This window comes from Ranitomeya imitator, chromosome 2 (genome assembly GCF_032444005.1).
Source record: "Ranitomeya imitator isolate aRanImi1 chromosome 2, aRanImi1.pri, whole genome shotgun sequence".
Taxonomy (NCBI): Eukaryota; Metazoa; Chordata; class Amphibia; order Anura; family Dendrobatidae; genus Ranitomeya; species Ranitomeya imitator.
In genome coordinates this window covers 28,996,275-29,013,416 of record NC_091283.1, presented here as the reverse complement: position 1 = coordinate 29,013,416, position 17,142 = coordinate 28,996,275, and the positions used below count along the sequence as shown (strand labels likewise).

General features: G+C 43.8%; 1 protein-coding gene across 1 annotated transcript in view; it reads right to left on the bottom strand.

Annotated features, from left to right (window-relative positions):
• Positions 1-17,142, bottom strand: part of LOC138661539 (class I histocompatibility antigen, F10 alpha chain-like) — an 82,933-nt gene continuing 65,791 nt past the window's right edge. The window contains exon 7 of the mRNA XM_069746337.1: positions 1-1,529. Coding sequence (XP_069602438.1) covers positions 1,468-1,529 — 62 coding nt within the window. The 3' untranslated portion in view covers positions 1-1,467. The remainder of the gene's footprint in view (positions 1,530-17,142) is intronic.

Here is a 17,142-nt window from a genome sequence, read left to right as displayed (position 1 = left end):
TTTATTTTTGCAATCAATTTTACAGCATTCAGAATACGCAGAGTATCATATACAAACATCATATTCCGCAGCGCTTTACAGACGTTATCATCACTGTCCCCAATGGGACTCACAATCTAAATTCCCTATCAGTACGTCTTTGGAATTTATACACATGAGAAATGGCAAAAAAACACAAAACTGTATAAGGAAAAATGCAAGAAAAACAGTTCTCCGCACCTACTGCAATATACGGGATCAAAAAGTCACACTCAATGATCCAGCTGATTGCTTGTATCTGCCCAAACGGAGACCGGGTGCTCATTCATGGATGTAAAAATTCATGTCCAACAAAACAAAAAAAAATATGTCATAGTTCACGTTCTCCTTTTGTCCAATCACTTGTGTGGAATAAAGGACTGGAATTTTATGGATGGTGAGTGCTCTTCTTCATTGTTTTTTTTGTTTGGATAAAACTGTATAAGCTTCAAAATATTCCTCTTTATTTAAGTATATGCAGCTCAGTGGTTAGCACTATAAGTATATGCAGCTCAGTGGTTAGCACTATAAGCATATGCAGCTCAGTGGTTAGCACTATAAGTATATGCAGCTCAGTGGTTAGCACTATAAGTATATGCAGCTCAGTGGTTAGCACTATAAGTATATGCAGCTCAGTGGTTAGCACTATAAGCATGCAGCTCAGTGGTTAGCACTATGAGCATATGCAGCTCAGTGGTTAGCACTATAAGCATATGCAGCTCAGTGGTTAGCACTATAAGCATATGCAGCTCAGTGGTTAGCACTATAAGCATATGCAGCTCAGTGGTTAGCACTATAAGTATATGCAGCTCAGTGGTTAGCACTATAAGCATGCAGCTCAGTGGTTAGCACTATAAGCATATGCAGCTCAGTGGTTAGCACTATAAGCATATGCAGCTCAGTGGTTAGCACTATAAGCATATGCAGCTCAGTGGTTAGCACTGTTGCTTTGCAGCTCAGTGGTTAGCACCATAAGCATGCTGCTCAGTGGTTAGCACTATAAGCATATGCAGCTCAGTGGTTAGCACTATAAGCATATGCAGCTCAGTGGTTAGCACTATAAGCATATGCAGCTCAGTGGTTAGCACTGTTGCTTTGCAGCTCAGTGGTTAGCACCATAAGCATGCTGCTCAGTGGTTAGCACTATAAGCATATGCAGCTCAGTGGTTAGCACTATAAGCATATGCAGCTCAGTGGTTAGCACTATAAGCATATGCAGCTCAGTGGTTAGCACTGTAAGCATATGCAGCTCAGTAGTTAGTACTGTTGCTTTGCAGCGCTGGGGTCCTGGGTTCAAACTCGACCAAGGACGATATCTGAAAGGCATCTGTATGTTCTCCCCGTGCTGGTGTTGGTTTCCTCCCACTGATGATGGAGCTTGTGAGCCCCGATGTGGAGAGTGATGATATCTGTAAAGCGTTGTGATGCGGAGCAATATGCATTGTTTTTTCATATAAGCACCAGCTTCTTTATCTGTCTTTTTCCGATGGGTGACTCTTCTACAGTGTAACCTAAAATATTAAAATACAAGAAAACACAACGTTCAGCGTTAACCCTTCTCAAGTGTTCATCAGATTGGAAATTATATTTAACATTAGTAACAAAAGTTTTATAAATTACCGCACCTGTATATTTCCCCAAATCTGCTCTCATCTCCACGATTGTCTATTTAATCTCAATAAACTGATAAAGTCCAGGGGAAATGGGAGTATGGTGGTCTTAACCAGGTAGTGTCAGGGGAATTTAATGTAAAGTCTTATCCTTGTTTATAGAGTTAAAGTGAATTTTTCATCATACTTTGTAATCTGAGAGCAGCATGATATGGGGCAGAGACCCTGATTCCAGCAATATATCACGTATTGGGCTGCTTGCTGTAGTTTTGATGACCTTCTGCTGATAAAACATTGATTTTATCACTAGAGGACTAGTAAACCAGGTAGTCCATCCACGCCCTCACCACTGAGTGGCAGCTTTCTGTGTACACTGTTTATAGGCAATTAGTGGTGGTAGTGGGGTTATACACAGCTCAGCAATCAGAGCTCCGCTACATTTTCAGCAGAGGAAACAAGGATTTTATCACAACTGCAGCAACTAGTAAATTAAGTGACACATCATTGGAATCAAGGTCTCTGCCCCTACATAATGCTGCTCTAATTTAAGTGAGCAAAAACTTGGTGATGTTCCCTTTAATTTGCTTGAAGGATGCCTTTTAATGTCAGTGTTACAGTAATCTTTCGATGTAAGCACACTGCCAATCACACAATAAACGAGCATAACGCTTGTACAGATCAAAAGATCATTGTTCTAGGTGGTGCATCACCCTGTTACCGATCGCTCAGTGCGCATCACCCCATGGTTTCTGCCTGTGTAAACAGGTCATTAAAGTACCACTGAATGGTAAATGTTTAACGATATGTGGCCGTTTAGTGCCGCCGGTCGGTTTGTTAAAAGTTAATTTATTTCAGTTCTTCAATACAAAAAGTGAAACTCATATATAGAGTCATTACAGAGTGATCTACTTCACGTTTTTATTTCTGTTAATGTTGATGATTATGGCTTACAGCCAATGAAAACCCCAAAGTCATTATCTCAGTAAATTAGAATAATTAATAATAAACACCTGTAAAGGCTTCCTAAAGGTACCGTCACACTAAGCGACGCTGCAGCGATACCGACAACGATGTCGATCGCTGCAGCGTCGCCGTTTGGTCGCTGGAGTCGCTGGAGAGCTGTCACACAGACAGCTCTCCAGCGACCAACGATCCCGAGGTCCCCGGTAACCAGGGTAAACATCGGGTTACTAAGCGCAGGGCCGCGCTTAGTAACCCGATGTTTACCATGGTTACCAGTGTAAACGTTAAAAAAACAAACACTACATACTTACCTTCCGTTGTCTGTCCTCCGGCGCTCTGCTTTCCTCTGCACTGTCAGCGCCGGTCAGCCGGAAAGCAGAGCGGTGACGTCACCGCTCTGCTTTCCGGCTGGCCGGCGCTGACACAGGATGCAGGAGGAGTGCAGAGAAGCAGAGCGCCGGGGACCTATGGGCGTGGAGAGGCGTGAATACCATTTCTCTTTAATAGCGGGCAGCGTTAGCCGCAGGCTGCAGCTAACACTGCCCTCATGTAAAGCCGCACCACACACACACAGCACCGCACACATACACACACATGCAGGCACACAGACTCACACAGAGCAGCTCACCTCCCGGCGTCCTGCTTCCAGCCAGGAAGAGGCTGATGGGATGAGCTAATGCTGCGGGAAGGTGAGCTGTGCTGTGTGCCTGCATGTCTGTGCCTGTGTGTCTGTGCCTGCGTGTGTCTGTGCCTGCATGTGTGTGTCTGTGCCTGCGTGTGTGTGTGTGATGAGCTTTTGCTGCGGTGAGGTGTGTGTGTGGTGGTGAAGGACAATGATATTGGTGGGGGGAGACAATGATGGAGGTGATGGGCAATGATGGTGGTGGTGGGGAGACAATGATGGAGGTGATAGGCAATGATGGTGGTGGTGGGGAGACAATTATGGAGTTAATGGGCAATGATTATGGTGGGGGAGACAATTAAGAAGGTGATAGGCAATGATGGAGGTGATAGGCAATGATGGAGGTGATGGGCAATGATGGTGGTGGGGGAGGCAATGATGGAGGTGATGGGCAATGGTGGTTGTGAGAGGCAATGAAATGGGCAATGATGGTGGTGAGAGGTGATAGGCAATAATGGTGGGGAGGCAATGATGGAGGTGATGGGCAATGATGGTGGTGGGGGAGGCAATGATGGAGGTGATGGGCAATGTTGGTTGTGGGAGGCAATGAAATAGGCAATGATGGTGGTGGGGGAGGCAATGATGGAGGTGATGGGCAATGATGGAGGTGAGAGGTGATAGGCAATGATGGTGGGGAGGCAATGATGGAAGTGATGGGCAATGATGGTGGTGGGGGAGGCAATGATGGAGGTGATGGGCAATGGTGGTGGTGGGAGGCAATGATGGAGGTGATGAAATGGGCAATGATGGTGGTGGGGGAGGCAATGATGGAGGTGATGGGCAATGGTGGTGGTGGGGGGAGGCAATGATGGAGGTGCTGATGGAGGAGATGAAATGGACAATGATGGTGGAGAGGAGGCAATGATGCAGGTGGTGGGATGGGCAGTGATGGAGGTGGTGGGGGAGAATGATAGGGGTGGAGGGGGAGAAGGCAATGATGGAGGTGGTGATGAGGACAATGATGGGGGTGGAGAGGAGCTGCATTATACTTTATGAGGGGGCTACATTATATTCTGTGGGAGGACTGCATTATTTTCAAGGGACTATACTACATTATATTATGGGGGGCTACATCATACTATATGAGGGGGCTACAGTATACTCTATGAGGGCTGCATTATAGGCTGTGGTGGGGCTACATTCTTTCAGGTGACTACATTATATTCTGTGGTGGGCTGCATTATACTATATGAGGGGTGCTGCATTATACCCTATGAGGGTGCTACATTATATTCTATGGTGGGGACTGCGTTATACCAGAGGGGGTTGCATTATATTTTGTGGGTTGCTGCATTATATTCTATGAGAAGGGACTGCATTATATTTTATGAGGGGGCTACATTATATTCTGTGAGGGGGCTACCCCAACCCCTGCTACATAATTAAGACGTGAACTACCTTATATTATACCCTGATATTAGCGCTTTCTACCGCACAATTTGTGGTCTTGTATCTATTTCTATGTAGCTACATAGTGGGCCCCAAGAAACATTTTCTCTGGTGGGCCCAAGGTGCTCCAGTCCGACGCTGTGGGCATTTACTGAATATACATTTCAGTAGGCCAACATTTCGGATTTTAAAATCATTTTACAAGATGGTGTTATAAAGTATTCTAATTTACTGAGATAGTGACTTTTGGGCTTTCATTGACTGTAAGCCATAATCATCAACATTAACAGAAACAATCACGTGAAATAGATCACTCTGTGTGTAATGACTCTATATAATATATGAGATTCACTTTTTGTATTGAAGAACTGAAATAAATTCACTTTTTCATGATATTCTAATTTAGACAGAAGCACTTATATATTTTGCTACAATATAAATGGGAGTGAAAAGCCTTAGTGTCAAAACGTTGAATGCAGATATAGGGCTTGTTCACACGCTGCATCTTTTCAGCATTTTTTTTTTTCAGTCATTCTTTAAGGGTAAAAAACGCTGCACTTTACAGTTCTATAATAATGATTGCGACTTCTAACATATCATGCACATGCACTTTACAGTTCCATAATAATGAATGAGACTTCTGACATCTCATGCACATGCACTTTACAGTTCCATAATAATGAATGAGACTTCTGACATCTCATGCACATGCACTTTACAGTTCCATAATAATGAATGAGACCTCTGACATCTCATGCACATGCACTTTACAGTTCCATAATAATGAATGAGACTTCTGACATCTCATGCGCATGCACTTTACAGTTCCATAATAATGAATGAGACCTCTGACATCTCATGCACATGCACTTTGCTGTTTGATCCAGTGATTTTTCTAATCTGCAGCATGAGTCGATTCTTTAACTGTATTTGCAGTTTTTTTAATCCATTCAAATAAATGGAGAAAAATGCATCAAAACGTGAGGATGAGGATTTTACTGCAGTTTTTTGCCAACACTTGAGTATTTGCAAAAGATTTTTTTGCATCAAAAGCTAAACACGTGCACATAACCTTAAAGGGATTTTCCACAAGTTTTGTTTAGCAAAGTGAAATGCATGTAAAACAACAAAACCAGCTAGTACTCACCCCCGAGTCCGGCTCCTGCTTCTGTAGCTGATCTGTTCTCAGAGCTGTCACTATTCAGCCAATCACAAAGCTCGGCAGCTCTGCTGATGTCGATGGCACAAGCCGCTGAGCTCAGTGATTGTTGAAAGTTAACAATCACTTTAAGGGGATCCATCCCAAACCTTTATAGAACAAATGAGTCCATGCTGATATTAAAATGTAAAAAAAAATATGCTCCTATGTTCCTCGCTGGTCTTCTTTTCCTCTTTGGAAGAGGAATGGATAATCATGGCTGCACAGTAGCAGCTGACTGGCTGCAGCGTCACATGATGGTTCCTGCTTCGTGCCCTTTTGTTTCATAAAATGGTGTAGGGGACAACCACTTTACATGGAATGTGCCATCAGAATATGGCTTATGACTGACACCTGGAGATTTTGTAGACTCATACTTCATGTTCTTCTTTCTGTACTTGTATATAGAGGTGTTATCAGTCATTGTACAGGAGGAGGAGGTGACCTGTGACATCACCTATTGTGAATGGTGGATCCTGTGTTTTCTACTGTATTTAGAGGTGTTATCAGTCATTGTACAGGTCGAGGAGGAGGTGAGCTGTGACATAATCTATTGTGAATGGTGGATCCTGTGTTTTCTACTGTATTTAGAGGTGTTATCAGTCATTGTACAGGAGGAGGAGGAGGTGAGCTGTGACATCACCTATTGTGAATGATGGATCCTGTGTTATCTACTGTATATAGAGGTGTTATCAGTCATTGTACGGGAGAGGGAGGAGGTGAGCTGTGACATCACCTATTGTGAATGATGGATCCTGTGTTATCTACTGTATATAGAGGTGTTATCAGTCATTGTACAGGAGGAGGAGGAGGTGAGCTATTGCATCACCTATTGTGAATGGTGGATCCTGTGTTATCTACTGTATATAGAGGTGTTATCAGTCATTGTACAGGAGGAGGAGGTGAGCTGTGACATCACCTATTGTGAATTGTGGATCCTGTGTTATCTACTGTATATAGAGGTGTTATCAGTCATTGTACAGGAGGAGGAGGGGAGCTGTGACATCACCTATTGTGAATGGTGGATCCTGTATTATCTACTGTATATAGAGGTGTTATCAGTCATTGTACAGAAGGAGGAGGAGGTGAGCTGTGACATCACCTACTGTGAATTGTAGATCCTGTGTTATCTACTGTATATAGAGGTGCTATCGGTCATTGTACAGGAGGAGGTGAGCTGTGACATCACCTACTGTGAATGGTGGATCCTGTGTAATTTTATGTATATAGAGGTGTTATCAGTCATTGTACAGAAGGAGGAGGAGGTGAGCTGTGACATCACCTACTGTGAATTGTAGATCCTGTGTTATCTACTGTATATAGAGGTGCTATCGTTCATTGTACAGGAGGAGGAGTGGGTGAGCTGTGACATAACCTACTGTGAATGGTGGATCCTGTGTAATTTTATGTATATAGAGGTGTTTTACATCATTGTAATCCTGCTTGTGTGATTTCTTCTGTAAAAAGCAGGAAGTGCGAGTTTAAAATGGCCTCAGTGGTCAGTGTGCAAACTGAAAGATTTCTACATTTTTAATGCACATTGTGATTATTGACAATTCAATAATATGATAATATGGAAACAAGAGGAACAACCATTCATTACACAAATATACAGTAATAAATATGCAGCCTTAAGAGAACTTGTCAGCAGGATTGGGCTCAGTAGACTACAGACAGTGTCAGTTTAGCACCATTATAACTGATTGAAATGATACCGTGGTTGATGAATTCTGTCTTGTGGTTGTTGTTTAATCTTTATTTGTAACAAATACAGTTAGGGCCAGAAATATTTGGACAGTGACACAATTTTCGCGAGTTGGGCTCTGCATGCCACCACATTGGATTTGAAATGAAACCTCTACAACAGAATTCAAGTGCAGATTGTAACGTTTAATTTGAAGGGTTGAACAAAAATATCTGATAGAAAATGTAGGAATTGTACACATTTCTTTACAAACACTCCACATTTCAGGAGGTCAAAAGTAATTGGACAAATAAACATAACCCATACAAAATATTTTTATTTTCAATATTTTGTTGCAAATCCTTTGGAGGCAATCACTGCCTTAAGTCTGGAACCCATGGACATCACCAAACGCTGGGTTTCCTCCTTCTTAATGCTTTGCCAGGCCTTTACAGCCGCAGCCTTCAGGTCTTGCTTGTTTGTGGGTCTTTCCGTCTTAAGTCTGGATTTGAGCAAGTGAAATGCATGCTCAATTGGGTTTAGATCTGGAGATTGACTTGGCCATTGCAGAATGTGCTACTTTTTGGCACTCATGAACTCCTGGGTAGCTTTGGATGTATGCTTGGGGTCATTGTCCATCTGTACTATGAAGCGCCGTCCAATCAACTTTGCAGCATTTGGCTGAATCTGGGCTGAAAGTATATCCCGGTACACTTCAGAATTCATCCGGCTACTCTTGTCTGCTCTTATGTCATCAATAAACACAAGTGACCCAGTGCCATTGAAAGCCATGCATGCCCATGCCATCACGTTGCCTCCACCATGTTTTACAGAGGATGTGGTGTGCCTTGGATCATGTGCCGTTCCCTTTCTTCTCCAAACTTTTTTCTTCCCATCATTCTGGTACAGGTTGATCTTTGTCTCATCTGTCCATAGAATACTTTTCCAGAACTGAGCTGGCTTCTTGAGGTGTTTTTCTGCAAATTTAACTCTGGCCTGTCTATTTTTGGTATTGATGAATGGTTTGCATCTAGATGTGAACCCTTTGTATTTACTGTCATGGAGTCTTCTCTTTACTGTTGACTTAGAGACAGATACACCTACTTCACTGAGAGTGTTCTGGACTTCAGTTGATGTTGTGAACGGGTTCTTCTTCACCAAATTAAGTATGCGGCGATCATCCACCACTGTTGTCATCCGTGGACGCCCAGGCCTTTTTGAGTTCCCAAGCTCACCAGTCAATTCCTTTTTTCTCAGAATGTACCCAACTGTTGATTTTGCTACTCCAAGCATGTCTGCTATCTCTCTGATGGATTTTTTCTTTTTTTTCAGCCTCAGGATGTTCTGCTTCACCACAATTGAGAGTTCCTTTGACCGCATGTTGTCTGCTCACAGCAACAGCTTCCAAATGCAAAACCACACACCTGGAATCCACCCCTGACCTTTTAACTACTTCATTGATTACAGGTTAACGAGGGAGACGCCTTCAGAGTTAATTGCAGCCCTTAGAGTCCATTGTCCAATTACTTTTGGTCCCTTGAAAAAGAGGACGCTATGCATTACAGAGCTATGATTCCTAAACCCTTTCTCCGATTTGGATGTGGAAACTATCATATTGCAGCTGGGAGTGTGCACTTTCAGCCCATATTATATATATAATTGTATTTCTGAACATGTTTTTGTAAACCGCTAAAATAACAAAACTTGTGTCACTGTCCAAATATTTCTGGCCCTAACTGTAGATGAATGGCTGCACTCAATTGTACTAAAGCAAATGAATGTGCGATAGATGAAATGGGAATAGCATAATGGCTTGTGAAATCTATGAAAAAACACATGAGATGCCCAGCACACGATTTGGCCAAAAAATGTGAGCCCATCCACCAACGTCAAGGGAATCTCATGAATCGGATGGGTCCCTGACCTAACTGCCTAGTGTGAACACTTACCTCTGGCTAATGTCATGGTAAAGCCTGTATTTATAGGAAGGTCGGAACCAACTGTGTTTGGATGTAATTAAAATCATCTAATATATACAGTAATTGCCTAGAATACTACTTCCTGCAATTTGTGCCAACTTCCTGTCCGGAGCTAATGTCCGGAGCTAATGTCCGGAGCTAATGTCCGGAGATAAGTGACATCAACAGTGTCCAGTGTCTGATTGGTTGCCGCCTGCTGCGAGCGACCAATCAGAAACGTGCCGTACTGTGACACACTCCGCCCGCCATTTTGGTGTGATTTTTGAATTTTTACCTCACAGCAAGTTTCTACTGCGTGGAGGCGGGCCCAGTGACGTTGCTCTTCAAGCTCCTGCCGAATTTCGTCAAAAAAATTATAATACCATTTACCAAAACTATATATATTTAGTTGTGAAGTGGTTCAGTGACATTTTCACACCAATTTTGAACTTTTGTTTGGTGTTTTCTCCATATACTGCCTATTATTCACTGACTGTTATACTGAGAGACTGCGGTTTATTAACCTCTTCTTTGCCACATTGGGTATATTGCTCTATTATTTGCCACATAAGGACATTGTCCATTATTGCCCAGCAATTTCTCTGCAATATAAACTGCCTATTTATTAATATCTGCATTCCTGCAAAGAACTATTGCCTATTATTAACTGGCTATTTTCCTACTACCTGACACTGCCTCTTATTAACCTGTTGTTTGCCACCACCACGCTTAAAGCTGTTTAGCTTAGCCAACATGAGCTCTAATAGTAAGGATACTAATGACACAGAGCCCAAAGCTGCTGATGGCGCACGTAAGATTAGGTCTGATATAAAGTATACTGTTATGAAAGGCAATCCAGTGACACAGTGTACCAAGCGATCAGAGCACATACAGTGATCTGATAATAACCCAAAAACAATAGCACGAGCTCTGAGACGTGGAATCTCTGTAGATTGCAATACCTGAACCTATCCTAAACACAACTAAAGGCGGCTGCGGATTGCGCATGACAATACCTATGCAACTCGGCACAGCCTGAGAAACTGACTAGCCTGAAGATAGAAAAATAAGCCTGGCTTGCCTCAGAGAAATACCCCAAAGGAAAAGGCAGCCCCCCACATGTAATGACTGTGAGTAAGATGAAAAGACAAAACATAGGGATGAAATAGATTCAGCAAAGTGAGGCCCGATATTCTAAATAGAGCGAGGATAGTAAAGAGAACTTTGCAGTCTACAAAAAACCCTAAAGAAAAAACCACGCAAAGGGGGCAAAAAGAACCACCGTGCCGAACTAACGGCACGGCGGTACACCCTTTGCGTCTCAGAGCTTCCAGCAAAACCAAAGGACAAGCTGGACAAAAAATAAAACAACAAAATAGCAAGGAAGCACTTAGCTCAGCAGAGCAGCAGGTCACAGGAACGATCAGGAGAAGCTTAGATCCAACACTGGAACATTGACAGGGAGCAAGGAAAACAGTATCAGGTGGAGTTAAATAATGAAGCAGCTAACGAGCTCACCAGATCACCTGAAGGAGGAAGCTCAGAAGCTGCAGTACCACTTGTGACCACAGGAGTGAATTCAGCCACAGAATTCACAACAGTACCCCCCCCTTGAGGAGGGGTCACCGAACCCTCACCAGAACCCCCAGGCCGACCAGGATGCGCCACATGAAAGGCACGAACAAGATCGGGGGCATGGACATCAGAGGCAAAAACCCAGGAATTATCTTCCTGAGCATAACCCTTCCACTTAACCAGATACTGGAGTTTCCGTCTAGAAATACGAGAATCCAAAATCTTCTCCACAATATACTCCAATTCCCCCTCCACCAACACCGGGGCAGGAGGCTCAACAGATGGAACCATAGGTACCACATATCTCCGCAACAACGACCTATGGAAGACATTATGTATGGAAAAAGAGTCCGGGAGAGTCAGACGAAAAGACACAGGATTAAGAACCTCAGAAATCCTATACTGACCAATAAAACGAGGCTTAAATTTAGGAGAGGAAACCTTCATAGGAATATGACGAGAAGACAACCAAACCAGATCCCCAACACGAAGTCGAGGACCCACACGGCGTCTGCGATTAGCGAAAAGTTGAGCCTTCTCCTGGGACAAGGTCAAATTGTCCACTACCTGAGTCCAAATCTGCTGCAACCTGTCCACCACAGTATCCACACCAGGACAGTCCGAAGCCTCAACCTGTCCTGAAGAGAAACGAGGATGGAACCCAGAATTGCAGAAAAATGGAGAAACCAAGGTAGCCGAGCTGGCCCGATTATTAAGGGCGAACTCAGCCAACGGCAAAAAGGACACCCAGTCATCCTGGTCTGCAGAAACAAAACATCTCAGATATGTTTCCAAGGTCTGATTGGTTCGGTCGGTCTGGCCATTAGTCTGAGGATGGAAAGCCGAGGAAAAAGATAGGTCAATGCCCATCCTACCACAAAAGGCTCGCCAAAACCTTGAAACAAACTGGGAACCTCTGTCAGAAACAATATTCTCAGGAATGCCATGCAAACGAACCACATGCTGGAAGAACAAAGGCACCAAATCAGAGGAGGAAGGCAATTTAACCAAGGGCACCAGATGGACCATTTTAGAAAAGCGATCACAGACCACCCAAATGACTGACATCTTTTGAGAAACGGGAAGGTCAGAAATAAAATCCATCGAGATATGTGTCCAAGGTCTCTTTGGGACCGGCAAGGGCAAGAGCAACCCACTGGCACGAGAACAGCAGGGCTTAGCCCTAGCACAAATCCCACAGGACTGCACAAAAGTACGTACATCCCGTGACAGAGATGGCCACCAGAAGGATCTAGCCACCAACTCTCTGGTACCAAAGATTCCAGGATGACCAGCCAACACCGAACAATGAAGTTCAGAGATAACTTTATTTGTCCACCTATCAGGGACGAACAGTTTCTCCGCTGGACAACGATCAGGTTTATTAGCCTGAAATTTTTGCAGCACCCTCCGCAAATCAGGGGAGATAGCAGACAAAATGACACCTTCCTTGAGAATACCCGCCGGTTCAGATAAACCCGGAGAGTCGGGCACAAAACTCCTAGACAGAGCATCCGCCTTCACATTTTTAGAGCCCGGAAGGTACGAAATCACAAAGTCGAAACGGGCAAAAAATAACGACCAACGGGCCTGTCTAGGATTCAAGCGCTTGGCAGACTCGAGATAGGTCAAGTTCTTATGATCAGTCAATACCACCACACGATGTTTAGCTCTTCAAGCCAATGATGCCACTCCTCGAATGCCCACTTCATGGCCAGCAACTCTCGGTTGCCCACATCATAATTACGCTCAGCGGGCGAAAACTTCCTGGAAAAGAAAGCACATGGTTTCATCACTGAGCAACCAGAACCTCTCTGTGACAAGACCGCCCCTGCTCCAATCTCAGAAGCATCCACCTCGACCTGGAACGGAAGAGAAACATCTGGCTGACACAACACTGGGGCAGAACAAAAACGACGCTTCAACTCCTGAAAAGCTTCCACAGCAGCAGAAGACCAATTAACCAAATCAGCACCCTTCTTGGTCAAATCGGTCAATGGTTTGGCAATGCTAGAAAAATTACAGATGAAGCGACGATAAAAATTAGCAAAGCCCAGGAACTTTTGCAGACTTTTCAGAGATGTCGGCTGAGTCCAATCTTGGATGGCTTGGACCTTAACCGGATCCATCTCGATAGTAGAAGGGGAAAAGATGAACCCCAAAAATGAAACTTTCTGCACACCAAAGAGACACTTTGATCCCTTCACAAACAAAGAATTAGCACGCAGGACCTGAAAAACCATTCTGACCTGCTTCACATGAGACTCCCAATCATCCGAGAAGATCAAAATGTCATCCAAGTAAACAATCAGGAATTTATCCAGATACTCACGGAAGATGTCATGCATAAAAGACTGAAACACAGATGGAGCATTGGCAAGTCCGAACGGCATCACTAGATACTCAAAATGACCCTCGGGCGTATTAAATGCAGTTTTCCATTCATCTCCTTGCCTGATTCTCACCAGATTATACGCACCACGAAGATCTATCTTAGTGAACCAACTAGCCCCCTTAATCCGAGCAAACAAGTCAGATAACAATGGCAAGGGATACTGAAATTTAACAGTGATCTTATTAAGAAGGTGGTAATCAATACACGGTCTCAGCGAACCATCCTTCTTGGCTACAAAAAAGAACCCTGCTCCCAGTGGTGATGACGATGGGCGAATATGCCCCTTCTCCAGGGATTCCTTCACATAACTGCGCATAGCGGCGTGTTCAGGCACGGATAAATTAAATAATCGACCTTTAGGGAACTTACTACCAGGAATCAAATTGATAGCACAATCACAATCCCTATGTGGAGGTAGGGCATCGGACTTGGGCTCTTCAAATACATCCTGATAATCAGACAAGAACTCTGGGACCTCAGAAGGGGTGGATGATGAAATTGACAAAACTGGAACATCACCATGTGCCCCCTGACAACCCCAGCTGGATACCGACATGGAATTCCAATCCAATACTGGATTATGGGTTTGCAGCCATGGCAACCCCAACACGACCACATCATGCAGATTATGTAGCACCAGAAAGCGAATAACCTCCTGATGTGCAGGAGCCATGCACATGGTCAGCTGGGCCCAGTACTGAGGTTTATTCTTGGCCAAAGGTGTAGCATCAATTCCTCTCAATGGAATAGGACACCGCAAAGGCTCTAAGAAAAACCCACAACGTTTAGCATAGTCCAAATCCATCAGATTCAGGGCAGCGCCTGAATCCACAAACGCCATGACAGAATACGATGACAAAGAGCATATCAAGGTAACGGACAGAAGGAATTTGGACTGTACAGTACCAATGACGGCAGACCTAGCGAACCGCTTAGTGCGCTTAGGACAATCAGAAATAGTATGAGTGGAATCACCACAGTAGAAACACAGCCCATTCAGATGTCTGTGTTCTTGCCGTTCAACTCTGGTCATAGTCCTATCGCACTGCAAAGGCTCAGGTTTAATCTCAGGCAATACCGCCAAATGGTGCACAGATTTACGCTCGCGCAAGCGTCGACCGATCTGAATGGCCAAAGACATAGACTCATTCAAACCAGCAGGCATAGGAAATCCCACCATGACATCCTTAAGAGCCTCAGAGAGACCCTTTCTGAACAAAGCTGCCAGCGCAGATTCATTCCACTGAGTGAGTACTGACCACTTCCTAAATTTCTGACAATATACTTCTATCTCATCCTGACCCTGGCACAAAGCCAGCAAATTTTTCTCAGCCTGATCCACTGAATTAGGCTCATCATACAGTAATCCGAGCGCCAGAAAAAACGCATCGACACTACTCAATGCAGGATCTCCTGGCGCAAGGGAAAATGCCCAGTCCTGAGGGTCGCCGCGCAAAAAAGAAATAATAATCAAAACCTGTTGAATTGGATTACCAGAAGAATGAGGTTTCAAGGCCAGAAATAGCTTACAATTATTTTTGAAGCTCAGAAACTTAGTTCTATCACCAAAAAACAAATCAGGAATAGGAATTCTTGGTTCTAGCATAGATTTCTGATCAATAGTATCTTGAATCTTTTGTACATTTATAACGAGATTATCCATTGAAGAGCACAGACCCTGAATATCCATGTCCACACCTGTGTCCTGAAACACCCAAATGTCTAGGGGAAAAAAAAGACTGAACACAGAGCTGAGAAAAAAAAATGATGTCAGAACTTCTTTTTTCCCTCTATTGAGAATCATTAGTGTTGGCTCCCTGTACTGTTATGAAAGGCAATCCAGTGACACAGTGTACCAAGCGATCAGAGCACATACAGTGATCTGATAATAACCCAAAAACAATAGCACGAGCTCTGAGACGTGGAATCTCTGTAGATTGCAATACCTGAACCTATCCTAAACACAACTAAAGGCGGCTGTGGATTGCGCCTGACAATACCTATGCAACTCGGCACAGCCTGAGAAACTGACTAGCCTGAAGATAGAAAAATAAGCCTGGCTTGCCTCAGAGAAATACCCCAAAGGAAAAGGCAGCCCCCCACATGTAATGACTGTGAGTAAGATGAAAAGACAAAACATAGGGATGAAATAGATTCAGCAAAGTGAGGCCCGATATTCTAAATAGAGCGAGGATAGTAAAGAGAACTTTGCAGTCTACAAAAAACCCTAAAGAAAAAACCACGCAAAGGGGGCAAAAAGAACCACCGTGCCGAACTAACGGCACGGCGGTACACCCTTTGCGTCTCAGAGCTTCCAGCAAAACCAAAGGACAAGCTGGACAAAAAATAAAACAACAAAATAGCAAGGAAGCACTTAGCTCAGCAGAGCAGCAGGTCACAGGAACGATCAGGAGAAGCTCAGATCCAACACTGGAACATTGACAGGGAGCAAGGAAAACAGTATCAGGTGGAGTTAAATAATGAAGCAGCTAACGAGCTCACCAGATCACCTGAGGGAGGAAGCTCAGAAGCTGCAGTACCACTTGTGACCACAGGAGTGAATTCAGCCACAGAATTCACAACAGTATACTAATAATGCAGAGCAAAAAGACGCCGTTGCCGCACGTAAGCGCAAACAGCGTGCTAACAAGAGTACAGAGGATAGATGCAAGCGCCTGGATACTGTTAAGTATACTAATGACACAGAGTCAAAAGCTGCTGATGGCGCACGTAAGATCAGGTCTGATATAAAGTATGGTAATGATGCAGAGCGAAAAGCCGCCGATGCCGCACGTAAGCGCAAACAGCGTGCTAACAAGAGTACAGAGGAGAGATGCAAGCGAAGTTGTCGTCTGATGTCTTTCATCCCTCCCCTCATAAGCATGTTCATGGATCCTGTGTAACTGTACCTTAAATAACAAGAATTGTCAAGAGCTGGTGAGTGCAGCCATTTTTTGTTCTTTCTTACTATTATTTATTAATTGTATTATTCTTACATTTGAATAAATAAAGTATATATGGATTCTAGACTCCCGATTCTTTAGAATCGGGCTGCCATCTAGTAGTAAATATAGGTAAACTGACTGAACAGAGATCTAGTCTGAACTGGTGCATAACCAAAAACAACTTACATAGCAAATAGATAGTTGAGTGCAGCCATTTATCTATTTGCTATGTAAGTTGTTTTTGGTTATGCACCAGTTCAGACTAGTTCTCTGTTCAGTCAGTTTACCATTACTTGGTAATCTTTATTTGTATTTATCAGTGAATGAGATTCTCGTGCTCTTGGGCGGGACTGTGGGTGGGGCTGTGGGTGTGGGTGGGGTTGTGGGTGTGGCTGTGGGCGCAGCTGTGGGTGGAACTGTGGGATCGGCTGTGGGCATGGCTGTGGGCGGGACTGTGGGTGGGGCTGTGGGCGGGGTTTAATGTGGTGATCCGCTTACATTTTCATCTGTGTGGCTTATAACAGGTCGCTGATCCCTCACTGACTGCCCCTATTTTACATGCTGTATATCTTATTGTTTTGAAATACATTCATCATGCCGACAGCAGCGCCTGCGCTGTAGCATGATCAGATCTATAATATCCATATATTCATTTTATTTACTGATACAAATTTGTTGAGAAAATTAAAAACTCATACGATAGATGCTATTGCGCAGGCGCCACT